At 50.3% G+C, this 23,245-nt stretch overlaps 1 protein-coding gene across 1 annotated transcript; it reads right to left on the reverse strand.

Annotated features, from left to right (window-relative positions):
- Nucleotides 1-512: 512 nt before the first annotated feature.
- LOC100223131 (tubulin alpha-1 chain) lies at nt 513-11,706 on the reverse strand. The gene is made up of 5 exons (XM_002195476.7): nt 11,597-11,706; nt 6,691-6,913; nt 3,610-3,758; nt 1,616-2,296; nt 513-901 (listed from the first exon to the last, which is right to left on the reverse strand). Exons 1-5 carry the CDS (start codon nt 11,597-11,599, stop codon nt 608-610), a joined length of 1,350 nt encoding a protein of 449 aa, XP_002195512.3. The 5' UTR covers nt 11,600-11,706; the 3' UTR covers nt 513-607.
- Nucleotides 11,707-23,245: the final 11,539 nt, after the last annotated feature.

Genomic DNA, 23,245 nt, shown 5'->3' on the forward strand with positions numbered 1-23,245 from the left:
GTCTGACCCCAGAGAGCTGCAGACAGGCACTCCAGTTCCTTCTGTGGGAGGGCACAGCAACACAAGGGCAACCACTGCTCAGGCTCTGGCTACAGTGGCAGGTTCAGCATGCTATGGCACACCCTTCCTGGCCATCTCCTCCCCATCCAAGTTACTGTACCTCTAAGTTACTGGTCCTCTCTAGGAATAGGAGACAACTAACCCAAATAGCCTTCAGTTTTGAAGGTCTTGCAGCCTTTATGGGTAACACAGCTCCTTTTGCCTCTTGTGACACTGGCTCTAGGGTCTTGGAAAAAAATATACCTAACACCTTCCACAAAAAGCTCCAGCTCATTCTAGTCTCATGTTGTGGGCACTAATAGCTCTTCAAGTAGCAATGCCTTAAGGAAAGGACTGACTGAACTATAGCATGGTTATTTTTTCAGCTACCTTCTTCAGAAAGGAATTCCATCTCTTGGACTGCTGACAGCATGTAGTTAATGAGCATACATAGTGTTTGGACACTACTGAAGTGCTTGATTAAAGAAGTTTATTCCAATCAGTTGACATGATTTACATTGCTACTACAGAGGCAGTAAAATGGAAGATTTGAAATTCACTGTTGGATTTAATATTCTTCTCCTTCATCTTCTCCATCCATCGAGTCTGTGCCCACTTCTTCATAATCTTTCTCAAGTGCAGCCAAATCTTCCCGAGCCTCCGAGAACTCCCCCTCCTCCATCCCTTCTCCAACATACCAGTGAACAAAGGCACGTTTGGCATACATCAGGTCAAACTTGTGGTCCAGGCGAGCCCAAGCCTCGGCAATGGCTGTGGTATTGCTCAGCATGCAGACTGCCCGCTGGACTTTGGCCAGGTCGCCCCCAGGAACCACTGTGGGGGGCTGGTAATTGATGCCAACCTACAGGAGATGTGGAAGAGACCATGAGTTTCTTTGTGGTGTTTGACAATGACAATTATTAAAGTCAGACAACAGGAGATGATTCAAATCTGTCACTCACAAAACTGCCATGCATGAGAACATAAATCTCCACATCTCAGAAAACAAACCAGGTACCTACAGAACAGCTCAGAGCAAATACACTCCATTGTGGGAACATACCATAGAGTTTTCCCTACCTAGGCTGAAAGAGAAGACTTCCCCCATGGTGCTCTGCAGCACTGTTGCCAATCTACATTAGATTGCTTCCCCCATTGGCCAGCTGACCCTGCCCACCCCAAATGTTCATCCCTCATCCTCCCTACAGGCTGCTGCCCTCTGTCCTGCCCCTATGCCCTCAGGTCATTGGCCACTGACCCCACACTTGCCTGTGCACAGCACACGGTCACGTCTTTGTCCCTGATCCCTTTGGCGTGGTGGATGCAATGAATCTTTGCTGGAATACATCCCACAAAGACCCTTCCTGCCTTTCCTCTGCTGAGCTATCTGTGGTGGGTGTGTGTGCATGGACTTGAAATGGCTGTTCTTGTGGCCTTACTCCGAGTGCCTTCTGATGGAGACATTTTGAGGAAGGCTGCAGTGTTTCTACCACCCTGCGACATTGCAACAAATGGCACCCAATGCCCAGGACAGTGAATGAGGAGTCTGAGAAATCATGGTGGAACTGAGACTTGCCTTAAATCCAGTAGGACACCAGTCCACAAACTGGATGCTACGCTTGGTCTTGATGGCAGCGATGGCGGCGTTGACGTCCTTGGGCACCACGTCCCCGCGGTACAGCATGCAGCACGCCATGTACTTGCCGTGCCGCGGGTCGCACTTCACCATCTGGTTGGAGGGCTCAAAGCAGGCGTTGGTGATCTCAGACACGGACAGCTGCTCGTGGTAAGCCTTCTCTGCCGAAATAATCGGCGAGTACGTCACCAGTGGGAAGTGGATACGAGGGTAAGGCACCAGGTTAGTCTGGAATTCAGTAAGATCCACGTTTAAGGCACCATCAAATCTAAGGGAAGCAGTAATGGAAGAGACTATCTGACCAATGAGGCGATTGAGGTTAGTGTAGGCTGGGCGTTCAATGTCCAGGTTCCTACGGCAAATGTCATAAATGGCCTCATTGTCAACCATGAAGGCACAGTCAGAGTGCTCCAGCGTGGTGTGGGTGGTCAGGATGGAGTTGTAGGGCTCCACAACAGCTGTTGAGACCTGAGGTGCAGGGTAGATGGCGAATTCCAGCTTGGATTTTTTCCCATAGTCAACTGAGAGGCGCTCCATCAGCAGAGAGGTGAAACCAGATCCAGTCCCTCCCCCAAAGCTGTGGAAAATCAGGAAGCCCTGCAAGCCAGTGCACTGATCTGACTGAAAGAGAAAATACAGGTGTTCAAGACATTGTGTGCATTAAGAATCCCCAATCAAGCTCAAGAAAGACAGCTCTGAATTCTGACACACACCAACGGTTCAAGTTTCACAAATACAGAATTTATCCACCAAGAGTCAAGGAGAAGTCTCAGGAAAAGCAGCATTCTTGGCTGCTTTAAACCCCCTTCATATTGGATGGCAACCACTTCAAATTGCTAGCTTAAAATTCCTTCTATGCCCAATTCTCAGCTGGGGCCATTAACAATGAGCAAGAAAAGCAGGAATATTCAAAGACCTACACACCATCTATCCCTTACAGTTACTTGGTATTCTCTGTCTGCACAAAAATGGAGCAATCCCCCATCCCAGAGCTACTGTTCTAATGCTGTAGGAGTGCCAAGTGTGTATCTCCGCTCAGGGAACTGAGCTGTCACAGCCTATTACAGTGCCAGTCCCATTCACTCCTCTCAGAAGACAAAACGAGACAGCTCTGTCCTCACAAAGAGGTGCCACATGATGCTCAGCTCCCAGGACTAACAGGGACTGCCAACAGCTTGTACAAAGAAATCATGACTGTTTTCAGGTCAAAGTAAAGCCTGCTCCAAATTTATCATTGCTTTAATTAGAGACTGTGGCAGTCAAGTGTAGAGAATAATTCCAGTTGTAATCTGCAAAAGGTGAACTCTACAGTAAGACTCAGTCAGCATTCTATATCAAAGCACCTGGGTTTTGTGCAATGAGAATTCCTGTCTTTGTGACACAGATTGGGCAATGGACATGCTTAACAGCCCTAAACAGGGAACCTGAACCTCTTAAACTGTCCCCTTCATAAGTTTGCCACATGACTGAAGTACTGGGGAAGCTGAAAAATCCCAGCTTACTGAGATTCATTCCTTTTCTACTCTTATTACCATAAAATTTATCCAGAAATCACAATAGCAGGAAATGCAAACAGTAATCCAAACCACAGAAGCAAACACTCTTATTTAAAATACCTTGAAAGAGCCACAGCCAGAGACCAATCCTCCTCCAGCAGGAGCTATGCAAATCATAATTTTTGGTTCTGACTTTCTAAGCATGAAACTATATATGAAGTTTTAGGCACCTCGTCAGCATTTTAGGCCACTTGAAAGCCACATCTGACAGGAAAAATCCAGCCATTGTCAGCTGGCTAAGAATAAAACCAGATGCAGATTAAGTCCATAGATTCTCATGCCATAAAGAAATTAAAGCACAGTTTATGTATTTGATAACCTCATTTCCAAATCCTGTAAAACAGATGTTTCAGAGCCTGCAGTGAAGAGGACTCTTACCAGCTTCCTGATACGCTCTAGAACGAGATCAATTATCTCTTTCCCAACTGTGTAGTGACCTCGAGCATAGTTATTTGCAGCATCTTCTTTACCAGATATCAGTTGCTCAGGATGAAAGAGCTGCCGGTAAGTCCCATTCCTAACTTCATCTGGGGAGAGACAAGACGTATATTGTTATATATAAATATTTTAATTTTCTATATAGACCAGCTTTTTCAAACTTCTAGGGGTGTCCAGAATAATGTACTTAAACCTTTAGAGATAAAAAGCAACTACCAATCAGTAAATTACTTCCTACAGCCTAAATGCTAAATAACTAAGAAAAATTAAGTTACTTCTTAGGAAACTGCTCTATTTTACACCAGGGTTTAGAATTTTTACCTGTCAGAGCAATTAAAAACTGGACTACAGCAGAACCATTTTTCCACTTTAAGACAACTAAAGGCCCATTTTCCAGCCCAGCAGCTGAAATCCCATTTTGCCCCTTCACTTTCCAATCCTTCCAGGATGCTTCTGTGGGTAAGCAAAGCCAACTCAGCTAACATGTCCCTTTCTCTTCACTGTATTTTCTGCCAAAGGTAGAGAAGGGTTCAAAAGGAACAGGAGATGCTCTTAGAGCAATTATCTAAACCCTGAGCTGTAAGCTGTAGCACACACATGCCCCAGCAGTTAAACATTTGGAGATGGATTTAGAGCCACTAGTTCCCAGAAATATGCACTTACACCCAGCAGGCTAAAGCTCTGTCCTACCAGAAAGGTACAAAGACACTCAGCAGAGCTTTGTCTCTGGTTTAGCTCAAACCACTCTTGAGTTGTGTGCTATTGCAGTATTGCATTCTTTAGTTTAAATCAGCGGTGGACAGCAGAGAGCTTTAGTAACTACAACTGAAGTTGCCTGCTTGCATCAATTAATCTGAAATAGAACAAGCAAGACAAAGATAAGTACAGCTTAAGACATAAACATATAACTAGCATTTAAACCAGTTTAGGCTGAGCAGCTCCCACTCCAGTCTGCAATCTGATAATCTAAAATATTTCTAGGATTGCATCAAAATAAAAACAATTTGGAAAACTTTACCATCTCAAATAGCCATGTGTCCAAGACTTCCTACCAGTCCACATTACAAGGGACAAATATGGGTAATAAGGGAAAAATACAGAACCAAAATAAAATGATTCTTTATCCTATGCAGACAGAGGTAGCATGAGCCAGGATGGTCCTCGGGAAGTAACAAAACTTGTAGAGTTCAGAGGATCAGTCACTGGACTACAAAAGTGTGCTGGGAACAAAGGACTTAGGTGAGGGGACAGCTAAACCAGCTTGCCCCAGACATAGTATCCTTCATGTTTTCGACTCTATCTGGGGTAGACTGTTAAAGACACTTGTGTTGAATTCCCAGATGTCACTGCCCTGTTTTGTGGTGGAAAGTTTGATGGTATTTTACCTCTACATTCACAGAGGTGGTGCATATCCACCATCCTGCTGCTTTCTGCAAGACCTGCACTAATCTGGAAGGACAGAAAACCCTGTGCACACACATGGCAGCTGCACAGGTGCTGCATGCACAAAGATGGCTTTTTCATAAATTCAGTGCACAGGGACTTGCCGCATGAATGGGGAGACTCATGAGCCCTGCCCAGGAAACTGGAACACTAATTTTCACATTAGCCAGGGAGGAATAACACTATTTCCCAGAAAGGCACATGATGTAACCTTTAACAAAAAGCCCTAACTTTGAGTATTACCAATCTGGCCTATCTCTCCACACTACACCTGCATCACCAACAAGCACTGGAACACTCACTACATTTTGGCATTTGTTCCAAGACTCACCAGCCTGATTTGCCACCTGTTCTCCCTCATCTCATTTCTGAGCTGTTCCTGGTTGCTCAGAGCCACCACCTGGCCAGTGCAGAGGAGGCAACAGCCACAGGGCTCAAAAAAGCACAAAGCCAGGCCTGCACAGCTCCTGGGAATATTAGTGTATGGCCAAGGGTGCCTGGGTTCATTTCAAAGTTATAGACCAGCACTTCCACCCTTAAACAGCCACACAGCCTTCTGCTCCCCTGAGAGGTTCATTTGCTATGCTAGCCATAAGAAGGGGTTTGTGTGTTACACTGAACAGAAGTTACAGAAGCCCCATGGTTCGGGCACAGAGGAGTAGCCTGAGCACAGTCACACATTTCCCCAACTCTGTATTGCAGAAAGATAAAACACAGCAACTGCATAAGCACAGGCAACACAGACCTCTGCTATAACAGCCCCAAATCACTACTGGAGGCCAGACAGCCAAAAACCAGCTCCAGAAGAATTACTTCTGGCAGACACTGGTGAGAGGAAAACCAGAATTCCTGACACCAAGGGATTAAGGTCTCGTGAAACCAGGAGCTCACATTGAGCTGACAGTGCATCTACTGCCCCAAGGTGGAGGACTGGTCAGTAGCTGTTACATGGGACCACATCTGAACACCAAGAGCCAGTGTTGCCAGAGCTTGGAACAGAATACATTTTCAGGAGTAGAAAATGCCTTATCTTTGTTTCTCAAAGATAAGGCAACAGGAAGCTGAAGTTCATGTTCAGAAGTCCCTGAATTTAGGCCAGCTATGGGCACTCATTTCTGCAAGCACTGTTCAGCTTCCACATATTGCTTTGGGAAACTACAGCAATCATTCCTGCGTACAATAAGGAATCTTCCTAATGATATATAGTGTCTCTTAAAGAGGTTCTACTGCAGCACACATTATGCCATACTGTTCCAAGGGGCTATAACTGCTCCTTGCACAGAAAAAGCACAAAGCATGTTCATGAGACCCATTTAACTCCACAGCCTGGCAGAAGGTAATGCTGAAATTCTTGAATGCCCCACAGAGCACATTTGCCAGTCTCGATGAAAATAAAGCCATGTATTTTCCACCACTAGAAAAGTGTAGGTAAGCTTCATGCGTTAAGAACTTAAAGCCCCAAAGGATTTTTCAGGACTAGAGGAATGGATCCCTTAGCCAAAAATCAATAGTCTAAAGTATTTATGTGGCAATAACACACAGCAACGCTCTCCAGTGCCTCGCACGGGTCTCTGTTACCAATGACTGAAGGTTCCAGGTCCACGAAGACAGCGCGCGGGACGTGCTTCCCCGCGCCCGTCTCGCTGAAGAAGGTGTTGAAGGAGTCGTCCCCGCCGCCGATGCTCTTGTCGCTGGGCATGTTGCCATCGGGCTGGATGCCGTGCTCCAGGCAGTACAGCTCCCAGCAGGCATTGCCGATCTGCACGCCTGCCTGCCCCACGTGGATGGAGATGCACTCGCGCTGTGGGACAGGAACGCATCACTCAGTACAAACAGAACTGCCCTTGTTTAGCACCGGCTCAGCACACCCGGGGGACTGCCGGTCTGCAAAGCCATTAAAACATTGCCCTTATTGTCTTGGTGCGGGGGGCATTTGGCACAAAACACAACAGGGCACAAAAGCCCCTTTGAGACATCATTAGCTCCACCCAGAAAAACTCTTTTGGAGATTATAATTTTTACAAGCTCATCCCTCTTTTGTTAGTCTTCAATTAGACAGGAAGAGTCTGATCAACTCTTTCAAGTTCTTCAGCCAATTCCTCTCTTCATACCAAACTGAATATTTAGAAAATCTGATGATCACACCTCTCACTGGCCTAAGTGTCCAGTAGAGCAACACCCAGACCCCAGCTCCAGGAGCACATCCACCAGAGGCAGCAAAATCCTCCCAGGATCCAGAAGCACGTCATTTAATGTACACAAAACCATATTCTCTGGATCCCTTGAGGATACTTTGTCACTCCGAAGGAAAGGCTTTGCCTAATAAACCCCTTCACAACCCTCCATAAACACAGACCCATCAGGCCTCAAACCACACTGCTGTACACAAGGTACTGAACTCCTCAACACCAGATAAAACTACCTCATGAAAGCCATGTAGAAAATAGTTCATGGCAGCAAAATTATCTGTTCCTACCCATTTAAGGACTCCCAAGTTCCCTTTGATGTCCAGAGCATAAACCCACTTTCTTTAATACTGCAGCACAGGACTTCAAATGGTAAAAGCCAAACCATAATAGAAACATCTCCAAACTCCTGGTCCATCTGTAGCATTTTATATTCAACATCTAGTTTTGAATGTCAGTAAAGCATGTTCTAGAAGAGCCTACATATACTTCAGTTTAATGTGACTGTTACCCAAAACTATGTTCAGACCCTGTGATTGGATGGTACACTTTGGTCCCCTGGAATTCCAGGATAAGCAGGAGTGCTGTCAGGCACAAGTACAGGCCAGGCAGAGCATGGACAGAGAGCAGCACTGGGGAGAAGGACATGGGGGTGTTGGTGGATGAGAAGCTCAACGTGCCCCGGCCCCGTGCTCGGGCAGCCCAGAACCCCCCTGTGCTGGGCTGATCCCCCAGCGTGGGCAGCAGGGCAGGGGGGATTCTGCCCCTGTGCTCAGGTGAGAGCCCACCTGCAGAGCTGCCTCCAGCCCTGGGGCTCCAGCACAGGAAGGAGCTGGAGCTGCTGGAGCGAGCCCAGAGGAGGCCACAGAGCTGCTCTGAGAGCTGGAGCCCCTCTGCTCTGGAGCCAGGCTGGGAGAGCTGGGGGTGTTCACGTGGAGAAGAGGAGGCTCTGGGGAGACTTGAAAGCCCCTTCCAGTGCCTAAAGGGGCTACAGGAGAGCAACTTTGGACAAATGGAAACAGCCTTAAAATGCAGGATTATAGGGTTAGACATTATGATGGAATTCTTCCCTGTGAGGCTGCTGAGGCCCTGGCACAGACTGCTCAGAGAAGCTGTGGCTGCCCCTTCCCTGGAAGTGTCCAAGACCCAGTTGGATGGGGCTTGAAGCAACCTGGTCTAGTGGAAGAGATGAAGCTGGATGGTCTCTAAGGTCCCTTCCAACACAAACCATTCTGTGATTCTATGACCTGGAACTACCTAGTCCACATCCACAGTCAATGCAGAAAAGCAGGAGCACAGTCCTTTCAAACTCATTGGGAACCCCATGAAATTAAAATTTGTATTTGTCCAAAAAAAAAAAAAAAAAACCTGTTCTCAAGTATAGCACTTTACAGTTGAACTGTTTTTAAGCTCCCATCCATCCAAGCTGTATATTCAGATGCCCAGCCCACATCCTCTCTGCAAGCAATGTTACTCAGAGCTGCTGCCACACTTCTCTCCAAAGCCATTTACACCATCACTCTCCAGGCTGAAGCACTGAGCTTGTCCAGTGCTGCCATGGCAGAGAACACACAGCCAGCCTGCACAGCTTGAGAGGTGACAGGAAAGCCAGCTGCAGTGTCACAGAGACCAGACCACGGCAGCGACTCAGGGAACATCCCTTTAGGAGAGCAGGACAGCCTGAAACTTTTCTGCAGGGACAGGAGGTCAGCCTGGATCCTCACCTGACTGAGGTCCTACCAATGATCTAAGCCTTGCTAGAGAAGCTCCTAAGCAGGTGGGAAAGGTGAATGAAAAGGTGTATAAGGACTACACCACACCACAGAGATGGAGGGTGTGTGAAGAAAAGAAGGGTATGTGGAGCAGCTGAGGCCTGGCTTGTTTAGCCAGGAGAAAAGGGGAGATTTGATCATGGTCTAGAGCTTCCTCATGAGAAGGGGCAGAGGGCTCTTTGGTGACCAGTGACAGGATCCAAGGGAAGCTGTGTCAGGGGAGGTTTGACTGCATATGAGGAAAACATCCTTTCCTTAGAGAGTGATCAGACAATGGAACAGGCTCCCCAGGGCAGTGGTCGCAACCCCAGGGCTGACAGAATTCAACACTCTCAGGCACAGAGTGGGATTCCTGGGGGTGTCCTGTGCAGGGCCAGGAGCTGGAGTCAATGGCCCTTGTGGGTTCCTTCCACCTCTGAATTTACGACTTGGCAACACAGCCACAGACCAGGTGCTACAGGTACCACATTAAGCCATGGTATGTTTACTGGGACAAAATACAAAGTTCAACACATTGGGCAATGACTGTCTGCACCAGTACAAACAGCACTAACTGAGAGGGAGCCCTGCTGCAAAGATCCTGGAGGTTCCCACAGAAATCAGCCTGAATGTCCCACAGTAAGGCAAACCATGTGCCAGGGAACAAACCGTGGCCAGTACAGGAGAAGGCTTCCCTCTGCTCTGCAGGTGGCTCCAGGTCAGAGTCTCAGAGATTGCTGAAAGGCTCAGGTTTGTGTCAGGAAAAGCCTCCCCCGTGGAATGGTGCAGCCCTGAAAAATATCACTAGAGAAGTGGGAGGGGATCTCTGTCCTTGGAGGTTTTCAAAACTTGGCTAGATGAGGTCAGTAACAAAGCCTGGCCTGGTCTACTGTGAGTCCTACTTTGAGAGTTCTTTCAACTGCTTTCCTACAACTCTACTAACGACTTTTAAGCAGTAAGCAGCTATTCAATGAAACACAGATCTTTGTCAGACACTAACAGATTCTCTGCACATTTTGTGTTACATAGCCTCTTCATAGCACCAAGAATACTAAAGAACAAGGCTCAGATTTTATTCCAAAAGCACCAGCTCCAAGTTGGAATGACAGGCAAGAGAACTGTCACACTCTTTATAGCTTGGGGCCTTCACACATCACTGACGAGAGCTTCAGAATAAGTATTAAATGTATACAGACAGCACAGGTAAATGCTGTATTCAAGCCACTACAGAATCCTCTTATTTACTTATCTAACACTAAATGCTTTCCCCACTCTTATATACATTATTTGCAAGCACGCAAAGTTCCAGGCAGAATTTCTCCAGCCCAATCTGTTTCCTTTCCCTACAGGATGTGCTCCAGCTGAAGGGCACTAGCCTGTCCTGCCACTGCCCTTCCAGCAGCTGCAGACGCAGTCCCTTACTGCACTCACTGCTGGGCTGCAGCCCCCCAGCTCCCTCGTGGCACTGCTGGATCAGGCTCTAGGTCCTCTGCACTCCCTAGCATGGTGCTCAAGGTCCAGCTGCACCTGTCTGAGGCTGATGGAAAGCCAAGTTTCCTGAGAATGGCTGTGCCAGCTCAGACCAAGCTTATCAGCACACCATATGGAGGAACACTGTTTCTGGGGATGGGACTCCAGGGAATCTGCATCCTTTGCAGAGACCAGGGGCTGCATTCATACTCTTGACTTTATTTGAAAACCATACAATAAACAGCTCCCAAGGAAAAGGTAAGAGCAAGGACTTCAACATACCCCACCAATACTCTAACTTACAATAATTTTCAGCTCAACAAGTATTCCCACACATCCAAAGCCTACAGTAGCAGTCTTGCTACATTTGTAAATCCATGTAACCTTCTGACAATCTCTTTTCAGAGATGTAGCTAAACAAAAGGGAAAAAGAGCCGCATGCCCATCCCAGCCTCCAGCTGCGCTGCCCAGCTCAGCACCTGAACCCTGGCCTGTAGGACATCCCAGCCCCGTCACACCTTCCAGACTGCCCATCAAGGTGACTCCATTTACCAGCTCATTCCCCCAGCCAGTCTCACAAAGCCCTTCAGGAACTCTCCGCATCAGCCCAACCCCGGCGCTCCCACCGCGGACCGGGAGCGGGGGAGCGGCACCTCGGCAGCAGCACCTCGGCAGCAGGCAGGGCGGTGGGCCGGGCTCTTCCCGCCGGCCCCGCGGGCCGCGCACACGAGCCCCGGCCTGTCCCGCAGCGGGAACCGGCGGTTCTCCGCGCTGTGCGGCCGGGGCGCCCCGCGGGCCGCGGGGACAGACGGCCCCGGACGGAGCTGCGGCCCTTATGCCGGCCGGCGCTGGGGGTCCCGTGGGCCGCCATGTTCTCGACGAGCCCGCCACCATTTTGGGGCGAGGCGGCGGGAGCGACAGGGCGCGGGACGAGACACGGCTCGGGGCAGCGAGACCCGCTGCCCACCGCGGTCCGGCGCGGCCGTCCTGCCGCCCGCTCCGTTCCCCGCATTACCGCTGCAGCTCGCGGAGCGGTGCTGGGCCACCCCTGCCCCGCCGGGCCCTCGCCCCACTCACCATGGCTCGGGAGCGCTGGAACAGACGCGCAACGTGTCCGGGCAGCACCGCAACCGCAGTAGCTCACCCCGGGCTGCCTTATATACAGCGGGGGCGGGGCGTTCAGTTCCATGGACTGTGCTCATTGGCTTGGCGTGCGCTCAGCTGCGGGCCATTGGGTGACAGAAATGTCTGTCACCATCCTGCGCGAACTATTGGCTGATTCGTAACAAAGGGCGGGGAGGTGGCGGGGCTTAACCTTCCCGCCACCGAAGGCCGGCACCTTCCTCCTCAGGCTCTGCTTCAGGCGGGATCGCTGTGCCCCGGGCCGGGATCGCCGTGCCCGGACCGGGATCGCCGTGCCCCGGCCAGGATCGCTGCGTTCGGAGCGGGATCGCCGTGCCCCGGCCGGGATCGCTGTGCCCCGGCCGGGATCGCCGTGCTCCGGCCGGGATCGCCGTGCCCCGGGCCGGGATCGCCGTGCCCGGGCCGGGATCGCCGCGTTCGGAGCGGGATCGCCGTGCCCCGGCCGGGATCGCCGTGCCCGGGCCGGGATCGCCGTGCCCGGGCCGGGATCGCCGTGCCCGGGCCGGGATCGCCGTGCCCGGGCCGGGATCGCCGTGCCCGGGCCGGGATCGCTGTGCCCCGGCCGGGATCGCCGTGCCCGGGCCGGGATCGCTGTGCCCCGGCCGCTCGTGGCCTCCCACCCAAGGGTATCCTGCGTGAGAGCTCTCCCTTGTCCCGGCTACGTGCACTGAGCCCGGTGGGAGCCACCAGGGAAACACCCGGGCAAAGCTGGCACCGAGGCATGGGCATCCCGGGATCTGCTGGGAGACAGCCTGAGAGCCCCTCCTCTGCCCGGTGGGCACCCAGGAGCCCTGGTCCTCCAGGTGGGCTCTGGGTGCTGTCTCTGGGCTGAAAGTGTGGGGTGTGGACAAATCCCGGTCCCAGGAGTCTGGAGGCAGTTCCATTGCAGTCACCAGGGACAGCAGTGCCTGTGCAAAGTGCCATTACTGGGATGAAGAGTCACACAACGGAAAGCACTCAAAACTAAAGGGCCAGATCTGGAGAGCCACATAGATTCTACTGGAATCACTGTAGATCTGGTGTTTAAACTCCAGCTGAAGTTGGATATGAAGTGGGAAGCATAAAAACCCTGTGGTATGTCCTAAGGGTTATATTAACAGAAATATTCCTGCAACTGCCAAACTCACTCCATAGGTGAAAGCAGCTGCTGTGTGTGCAGGTCTGATATTTGATACCTGAAGTTCCATCCATCCTTCAGGGCCTCAGCACCAGCTTCAGTTTCAGGAAATTCCTTCTTCCTGCACTGAGCTGAATTTTTGCAGCAGGAGAGGGACGTGAAACAATTTTGAACAATAACAAAGTGGGTGATTTTTCCTCTTCCTGTATAGAACTCCAGCCCTGCGAGCAGCCTGATAAAGGTGGTACTTTTAATGGGAGTGTGGTGGAATTGTGCCAGGCTGGATCTGGATGGAGGGAAGGGATGAACCCCCTCACTCTGACTGATCCCTAGCGCAGGGAACTGACACCTGCTGAGGATGCTGTTCCTGCTGTTATCAACCCCATTGTGATCATTTGAGCCCAAGGCATGGAATGAAACCTGTGTGGGTGTACCCTGAAAGGAAAGAAGGGCAAAAAGCACTCTGGAAAGCAAGGATCGGAGGATTGAGAGAGGATCAGAGGTGGAAGAATTGGAAAAATCCACAAATAACATTGATATAATTGTTTTTCCAAAGAATGATGCCAAGTGTAATGTGTGACTGAAAACCAGGTGGGCTATAAGAAAAAACTAAACCATGTTTAGGGAATTTGGCTGATGCCTTAAGTTTTAGCTTTCATATTTTCCAGATTCTGTACTGCATTAGTATATAGCTCTAAACTTCATATAGAGTGTCAGCAAGTTCTCTTCACAGTTTAGTTAGACAAAACAATCCTTTTCCAGCCCCAGAACCAAGGACACTATTGCAGCTGCAGGCCCTAAAAGTGAAAACAACAGCGAATTGAGGAGAGCAGACTGGGAGGATGAGACTTCATAACCTGGAGCTGTAATTGGACAGTTAACCCCAATATGGAAATGGACCAAAACTTATAAAAGTGTGAGAACTCATGACTCTGAGTCCATCTTGAGTGTAGCCTTGGCCAGGCTCTTGTACTGCCCAAGGTGTGTCCTTTGACGGCCTTTTTAATAAATCCCTACTTTATTCCTTTAACACTGTCTTGCTCTGTTCTGCTGCACTATGAAGCAGTCCCCGAGTCCTACAGAAGCTGGTGCTGCTACACACCCAAAAACCATTCCCTGGGACCTGAAATGCTTTTGATTCAGTTTGACTAACGGTCATGTCAAATCCAGGGGTTTCTTTAATACAATCTTTTTTCCTGCTGGAGACCAGTTCTGTGAGCAGCAGAAGTTTCTCTGTTTCCCCAGGATTTCCCTGTGCCTCGTAATGCTATCACGGCCCCATGCACAGATTTGGCTGAAATCCATGTGTTCAGTGAATATGACACCTTCCAAAAATTCTGGACTAGCTGTGTATCTGTGATACAGTCTCAGCACCTGCACTGTGGGCCTGGGGCTTCTCCAGCAGCTTTGATGAAACTTCTTTGAATGAACAACTCTGCAGCTCTTGCTTTCTGTTCTTTCTCAGAAGAATTGGATGAATAATGTGTGCACATTCACTTCTGACATTGAATTCCCAAAAATGTGACAGCCTTAACCCTGCATCTGCCTGCTCGAAGTACCTGGGATGACCTGGGAGTTCCATGCACATTTCCCAGCACTCAGATGGACAAGGGCAGCTTGCTGCCTGCATTTTGGCCGGTACTGCCTGAGGTGCTGGCTCCTCCTCACCGCCAGCTCACAGGACACAGGGTGTGAGGATTGCTGAGGGTGAGTGTGAGAGTGAAGCCATCAAACTGCATCACCCAGGGGACAGTGCTTCACCACAGCTCCATTGTTTCAGAGCTCAGGTTCATCTCCTCCACTCCAAGTGCGAATCCATGCTGTTTCACACACCCATCCTCAGTCCTGTGCACTCACCCTGCTTTTAGACCTGGCTCCTTCCAGAAGTGTAGTGTAGGGCCCCTCTGACTGTATCAGGAGGGAGAGACACTCCGTTCCAAGTGCCTCCTTTGTGGAGGCCAAAGAACCCAGCCCAGATGCCTGTCTGGACAGCTCCTACACAGGAGCATGGCAGATGGGGATGGGGGGACGGGCAGTGAGTTTGTGAGTTTTCCTGCTCTGGTTTTAGCTGTATCCCACGGCCACCAGCTTTACACCAGCCCATTGCAGGCTGGATCAGGGGGTACCTCAGCAGGGCGCTGCTCTTCAATGATGGGTTTTATTCTCTGGCTCTGAAGGACCCTTTCTGTATCTAATATATTTGATTTTATTAATTATTTTCAATTTTAGATTGCAGGATCTGGAGCTGGTCCTGGACATCAGCTGGGAGCTGGTGGAGGGATGTGTCATGCTCCAGCAGCAGGAAGGAGCACACTCCAGCAGCCAGTTCCTTAACATGGATTTCTTTCTTGGTGGGTGGGGACGGATCCTCTGGTGTACCTCAGGGTGGTGTGGGCAGGGCCCTGGGAAGGAGAGGGATGTGCAGGTGGAGGTGGTCCTGGGATGCACCAGAGAGTAGCAACAGCCCAGTGCACATTGCTGGGCTTTGGCTGCAGAGCAGGATGTTCATCTCCTCACAGACCTGCACATTTGCCCTGGTTTCAGCCAGGACAGGGTGAAATTTTTTCACAGCAGCCATGAGGGGCAGGGCCTGGAGCCGTGTGGGTGGGTCCAGGTTGTTATTCCATACCAAGCACTTCACTGCCAGGGTGGAAAGGTGCAAGTGAGGGACTCCCCCTTCCTGAGGGACAATGACATTCCCTTTTGGTGGGGGAAAGCACAGTGCGGGCAGGAAGAGCTGTTGGGTGTTGTGGTTTTCCATGTAAATAAATAATTCAGTATACCTTGTGTTATAAATACTGTTGTGATTACTGGTTGTTTTCTTATCTCATTGCTGTTTCCAGTAAATTGTTCTTATCTCAACACATGATTTGCACCTTTTGTGCCTCCAATTCTCAATGCCATCCCCTCCCAAGAGCAGGAAGGTGGAGGGGAAGGGGGGCAGTGAGAGGCATCTGGTTTGGGAGAGTCTTGGTGGAGACACTGAATTGGGGAATAGAATTTCTAAACCACGACAACCTTCTATCTCATCACACAGACCTGCACATTTTATCTCAACTGCTGCATCTCAACAAACAGAGCAACAATTCGGGGAAAATGCTTAATCCACTGACCTCAGGCCAAACCCTGATGGAAGGACATGGATTCTCCAAAAGGGCTTTGGGAATGTTTGCTGGGTGCCAAGATAAATCTTTCATTTAGAGCTGAAAACTATTCATAACTAGCACTGAATTAATTCCTGTTCTAAACAGTCCTGATCCAGATGGGCTGGGAACCCTTAAATACAGGAACTACAAGGCAGAAGGCACAGCCAGAGCAGTTGTACAAAGGAAGGCCTCCAGAACCCTGAACATGTGCAGTAGGCATAGCTCTAATTATATGATTAAACCCTGTTTATACCTGATCCTGCCCCCGCAGGGAGTGTCCAATTAAGTGGCAGGATGGGCCTGAGTTGCCAGAGTAGAACCCCAAAGGGCTGGGCTCTGGTTTTGTTTGTGAGGTTCCTTCCATGATAGCTGGAGTACTTGCAGCAGTGTCTGCCCACAGATTAACATTCTATGAGCAAGATTTATATCAGCATTCTCTCCCTTGATCACTTTGTAACCTCACCATGCTATTAACCTGGCTTCTTGGAGGTAATCCTTAAATAAGAGCCTGGCTAATGACCTTAAATACATTTTCTGCTTTTAAATCTTAGATTATTTGTTCATCCAAATGTTTTAATCCTGCTCCTGCAAGCCTGGACTTCACTACCTACCCTATTTTTTTGTTCTCTGCAAGCCCACATTGCAGGGGCTGCTCCATCCCTGCTCACTTTAAATATTGCTTCAGCCCAGACCCTTTCAGTGCTGCTTTCCTGCCTTTCCCTGCTGCTCTGCGATATGAAACCTCCACCTGCCATTTGTCAAAGCTGAAACAGCTTCTCTGGCAAGTACAGTTGTTTTTAATTTAAAATTCAAAGCCCTCCTGAGGAACGCACTGACTGGGCCATGGCCTCTCTGTTTTGGGGTGCTGTGTCTGTGCTGGACGGTGTCCCTGTCTCAAACGATGCCAGACTTTGGTACCTGAACCTGTACCTGGTTCAGTTTGTTACCTGGAAGTAAACTGTCCCTAGCCTACAAATTTTGTCTTCTCCACACTAACTTTTGGTTTAGATACTGAAAACATATCTTGTCTTGCCCTGCTAGAGGAATTGGTATCTCTTTTAGGGCAATTAATTGGCCTTTTTTTGGGAGGTGTTCACCTGGAGAAGAAAAGGCTCCAGGGAGACCTTAGAGTTCTTTCTGGTGCCTAAAGGGGCTCCAAGAGGGCTGGAGGGGGACTTTGGACAAGGGCCTGGAGTGCCATGATGAGGGGGAATGGCTTCCCACTGGAAGAGGGCAGAGATGGGTGGGACACTGGGGAGAAATTCCCTTCTGTGAAGGTGGGGAGCCCCTGGCCCAGGTTGCCCAGAGAAGGTGTGCCTGCCCCATGCCTGGAATGTCCAAGGCCAGGCAGGACAGGGCTTGGAGCCCTCTGGGATGGTGGAAGGTGTCCCTGCCCACGGCAGAGGTGGAAATAAGATGAGCTTTAAGGTCCTTTCCAACCCAAACCATTTTGTAATTCTTTTAGTGTGGGTAACCAAAATCACTCATAAAGCCAGATCTCTCTTGCTGGGCAGCTTCCCCTCCCTGCTGGTCAGGCAGCAGCACCAGGGACCAGCTCATTCCTGCTCCCAGAGTTGGGACATTCCCATCTGTACCGACTGTGTCGCGGGGTCCTTCTGACCACGGAACCTGGCAGAGGTGCAGTGAGTGAGTGTGGCAAGCAGTTCCCACCCTGCAGGGGTTTTGGCTAGGGCAGAGTTACAGCTCTCCACAGCATATTGTGGTGCTGTTTGGGATCTGTGCTGAGAATAGCATAAAGCCCACAGGGCTGATTTAGCTCCTGCTGAGTGAGGAGCTGTTCTACCCCTCACCCTGACCCACCAGCGTTGTGCCAGGGATGCACAGGGAGCTGGGGGGACACAGCCAGGACAGCTGTCCCCCACTGACCATAGAGATATCCCAGACCATGTGATGCCATGCTCAGCCCTGAAACAGAAGGTGAGGGGATGGTGAGGTCTGGCCAGGCTTAGGGCAGTTGGTGATGAGCAGTTGCTTTCTTGTATCACTTGTTTTTCTTGGTTTCTATTTTCCTCTCTTTGTTGCTTTTCCCCCTTACATTTTCAAAAAATTCTTTTTCATTATTTAACTGTCTTCATGTCAACCCGCCAGTTTTCTCACTTTCACCTTCCACTTCTCCTGCCATTACAGTGTGGGTGAGAAACAAGGGGCTGTGTTGGTGCTTAGTTGCCAGCTGGGGTTAAACCACAACACATCCATGACTGCTCCATCTCTGATGGCCAGGCAGCAGAGGCTGGGGGAAGTGTCACAGACCTGAGTTGGTTCTTGCTACCCAAAGCACACACGGGGGGGGGCTGTACTGAGAATCCTGTGGATTGCTGACCAGTAAAGCAGGTAGGAACAGAAACTTCTCAGTCCACTGTCTCAGATTTGAGACGTTCTGGGAATTCATGGTGACACCGATGGATTAGAGCAGGGCACCAGGACAGAGCTGAGCACTCATGTCCCCATTAGCCCTGAGGAGCTGAAGCAGTGTAGGCACTGACGTGGCTGGAGAGCTCCAGGTGGGTCTGCAGAGGGATGCATGGACAAGGCAGAGGTGCTGTGCAGGTGCACTGCACTGCAACCAGTGCAGCCAGTTCTGCACTGGCCTTGTGGTGCAGCTGCACATGGCAACAGCCTCTTTTCACTGACCTCTGTGCCAAGACAAATTTCACATCAGTTTAGCTGGATCAGCAGCACAAACTAGTTTGTCTGTGAAAGCAGGAAGGGGGTGCCAAGGAGTGATCCAGAGAGTCCCAGTAAACTGCACTCAACTGCCCTATGTGCAGCACTGGGCACTGTGGCATCACCTCTCCCAAAATCAGGAGCTGTGTCTCGGGTACCATCCAGCTACACACAGGACATTCCCTTTTGGTGCCAGCATACTGGGTTTCCAACAGAAATCCCCATATCCTAGCAGAGGCCTTGAGGAAAGGGAAGGAACCTGTGGAGCGCTGGCACCAGAGCCAGGCTGGGACACCTGTGGCTGCAGCAGGGATTGAGCTGAAGTGGGCACAGAGCCCCCAGATCGCTGCATTATGCATAGCTACGGTCCTCACACTTTGGTGTTCCTCATCAAGGGAGATCCCTCTCTCTGAAGCCTGAAGCTGCTCTTTTCTCCAAGCACCTTTCTCTTCGGCAGTTGGGTCCTATTTGCCGAGTCCTGGCCTTTTTTGTGCCAGCCCCTTGGACCTGTCATGTGTCACTATAGGACATGTAAAAGTATGACAGGAGCCGCTGCTATTGCAAGGTGAAAAAGAGGAAGTTTATTTTCTGACTCTAGTATTTATATTTTTCTAAAGGTGACAGTGGATTGGAGAGTGAATGTGCCACCTCTCCAATGACATTGGACAAACTACCAGTATATCAAGTTTCTCCGCCTCTATGGAGGAATGCAAAACAATAGATTGTTTACAGAAAGTTGTGTAAGAAAGTTCTCTACAAGAATGTAAACTTAGAAGGCTTTAGAAAATCCTAAAAATCAAGGCAACAGTCATGGCCTGGCAGAGAGGACCAAGTCCTCCAAGAGAACAGGAAAGCACGAGGCAACACACTCTTGAAGCCATGTCCTCATGTTCCACTGCCAGATATTCCAAATTACACAGCGATTCTGCAACAGCTGCGGTCTGGATGTTTGCCATGGAAAGAACCGAACCGGCTGTTCACAGCATTCCAGACAGCGTGGAGAGCCAGCTCCTTCAGGAGGGGAAGGATACCTGTGCTGACACGGCTCTGCTCATTTTCCCTTCCTCTCGGGGCATCTCTTCCAGCTGGGTTGGAGCAATGGCACAGGGTACTCCAGGCAGCAAACAGACAGAGCGCTCTGCCTCTACACACACAGCGATTACAGCAACTGTCTGCCTTCCCGCAGGGAATTCTGAGCCTCTGGAAGATAAGGAGCATGAAAGGGGAGCAGAAGCTCCGCTGAGCAAACACACACTCCCCGCTGCTTCCCCAGGAGGACAGGCGGGGACAGGCACACCCACGAGGGAATCCTCCCAGCGCAGCTCTCGCCCCAGGGACACTCGGATCCTATCAACACACCAATGACCCTGAAAGATTTGTGAAGGACAGACCCCGGCAGCTCTACCCCTGTCCTGCCGCACACAGCCGGGGCTGCTGGAAACACTCGGTTCTGGCTCTCTGCTGCGGCAGCACATGCGCCACTGCCAGCCCCAGCTGCATTTCTGGGCTCTGCATTTCTGTCCAGCTGCAATTCTGGGCTCCAAACCTGCCCCGGGCTGTCCTGCCCAGCTCAGCCCACAGGGCTGAGAGGCAGGCGCCCTTCCCTCCCTGGCACGGTTCTCTCCAGGCAGAAGCTGTATCTGACTAGTTCATGCCTTAAGCCCCCAGGAAATGGCCCTGGGATGCTCAAGGGACAGATCCTCCCTCCAGGTGCTCCCACCCCTGCAGCTCTCCCAGAGTTCGATGTGCAGCACTTCAAAAGCCAAACTGCAGCAACCACTGGGATGGACTGTGCCACACTCCCTTCAGTTTTAGGGAAGATGCAAGAAACATTTTTTCCAGAGCTGCTTCCCCCTCTCAGAGGATGGAAGTGTTATCTCAGCAACCCTGGAACCTGCTCACTCTTCCTCAGGGATTGCACAAAGGGAGCCAAGCACACGGTTTTCACTTTGTGCAAGATTGGGTCATTTTCAGGTGCTGGGGCACTCACCCCAAAGCAAATTCCTGTGAAAACTGGCTTCTCTCCCCGATCCAGCCCCACAGGTCAGTAACTCCCACCTGGATTGCTGGGCTGCCATCTCCCTCTTCTCTGTCACCGAGGGGCCCAGCTGTGCTCATACCAAAGCTGCACCGGAGGGACCTGGCTGCCTCACAACTCAGCACTCAAGTATTTATGCTGAAATGTGTAAAACTGTTGGTTGAAAGAGAACAAAGCTGGCTTTGATAAAAGCCCTCATGTTCTCTCTGCATTTTTATGGCCAGTTCCACTCATCTGCTGTGGATTTTGTCCCCAGCCATCTTCAAAATTCTTGGTGGGTTTTTGGCAAAATACTTGGTGTTTTAGTGTTTCTTTGATTCCGGAGTTTGGCCTGTATTAACCCGACTCTGTGGGAGGCAGGGATGCTTTTCCTGTACCAGTTGTCCAAGAACCCTGAAGCTATTTAATCTCAATTGTTTCCTTTCCTCCTACTTCTTGCCAGGGAGTGTAATGTCAGATATGTAAAATGACCTTCAGGGAAATTCATAACACATTTCAGAAATCCCTGTTCCCTCGAACAGCTCCCTGCAAAACTGCCTGTGCTGATGGGGCAATCCCTGCTCACACAGAGGTTTAGGGAATGCAGCAAGGTGAGCTGTACAGGACAGGGAACACCACAACCATCTCCTGGGCCAAGCTGGCCCTGCTTTCATCGGCCACAGCTCTTCTCTGAACTCTGCTGAGCCATTCCCCTCCACACCTGCAGGCAGCAGGTCCCACAGACATGCTGTGCATGTGCTGTAGTGATCTCACTTCCATCCCTGCTGGGTTCCTCGGTGAGGCCACAGCTGGATGGGAGAGCCCTAGGACACATCAGGGAGCAAACAGCAGAGTTCTCCAAGCTACTGCCTCAAAGCCCCCATTGTCACCACCGCCCTGCTGAAGAGTCCCTCAGTAAGAGGTGAGGAACCAAGGAGAGGCTCAGGCCTCGGCAGGCCCAGGCACTCAGGCCTTTTGCTGACTTGCAGACATTGGGAAAGAGGGAGCCTTGAATCCCAGCCCCTGCTCCATGCACCACATATCTGATTCAGTGAAATGTAACTCATTTAGGGAAGGAAGAGTGTGATGGTGACCTCTGTGCAAGGCAGGACTTGTGGCAGTTCCCCAGGACAGCTCAGCTGATCTCACAGCCTGCAGCTGCCAAAAAGGAGGGATGGCCTTCACCCTGCCACTGCCCCTGGAGCATCTCACAGGCTGCATGTGTCAACCCAGCAGCCAAGAAAGGAAGCTTTAGCCTAACTTATCAAATTGAACATACAAAGGGTTCAGCAGCTGCTTGAGTGGGAAGTTTGGGTGGGAATGGGAGCAGAGAGGTGAAGCTACAGGACTGCCAATGTCAGCCAGACTCAAACCATGGCTCTGGTCTGTGAACCCATCCCAATACCAGAGCTAGAGTGGACCAAGGTCTGCTTTTAACCATCCTAAGCACATTTATGGCATATAACCCCCTGACCCATACAAACCAGGCATGCCTTAAATCCACACTGGGAAGCAATTAGACAAAATTGCTATTATTTGCCCCCTTGAACCTTGTTGGAGGGATTGGCTGGAGCAGAGGGTGCAGGTTTGTTACTGTTCCCTCTCAAGGCACTGCTACATCTTAACACAGGATGGTCTCAGGCGTCAAATCTATGCAGACACTAAATAGAAGAATCCATTTTCAAATTAATTTGAAGTGACCTACATGTGGAAATAAGAGTTTCTGCACTGTCTTGATGTTGACAGAGAAAGGCTGCAAGATGAGCTTTCCCAGGTCCTACATAAGTGCTTCCCATGCCTGAGGGTTGTCTACCCTTATTTTCTAGGAGTTGCCACAAGCAACTGGAAAACAGTTTTTCAACATGCTGGATAAAAAGCAGTGAAAATATTTGTGAGTCTGTGAATTTTTATTAGCACAGGAACGGTGCAGCTTCAGCAGATCCCAAACCTGGTGATGTGTCCAGTGAGCAGCAGCTGCTCTTCCCCCAGGCCACGTCTGCTGATGGGACACTCCTCCCCCAGACCTCCACTACCAGCACAGTGGAGCTGCCTGAGCTCAAATTCCACAGTGTGCTGCCTTTTCCCCACCTCCTGCCCACCCCCCTGAAATTCTCAGCCACCTCTGGGAACATGAATTAGCCCAGGTACTGAGAGCTGGACTGCACCGCTGTCCCATCACCTGCCCGAGGTCTCTGCCTGTGCCACCAACACTGCAGGGCTGTTTCTCATGGTTCCAAGCTGCAGGAACCCAAGACCCTACCTGAGGCTGAATGATGCCCAAGATTGCATGGTATTAAAGCTTCTTCCCAAGAATTCCCATCACACTGTTCATTTCTTCTTAGCATTTCAAGTCTATGTGATCCTATTTAATATTTAAGAGCCAGCAGAAAGCAGACCTGGATCCATGCAGCATTCAGCTCCCCTCTTCCAGCAAAGAGGAGCAGGAGCTCTGAGCACTCTGAGGGCTGTGCTGAGGTGGATTTTGCTGCTGCCATGCCAACGTGAAGGCTTTGACCTGAGCTCTCCCATCTCTCCAGGGTCTCTACTGGCAGGGAAAGTGGCCACCATCCCCCAGCTCCTCCCAGTGCCACCCACTACTCAGGAATCCACAAGTACCA

The sequence above is a fragment of the Taeniopygia guttata genome, chromosome 26 (assembly GCF_048771995.1).
Source record: "Taeniopygia guttata chromosome 26, bTaeGut7.mat, whole genome shotgun sequence".
NCBI lineage: Eukaryota > Metazoa > Chordata > Aves > Passeriformes > Estrildidae > Taeniopygia > Taeniopygia guttata.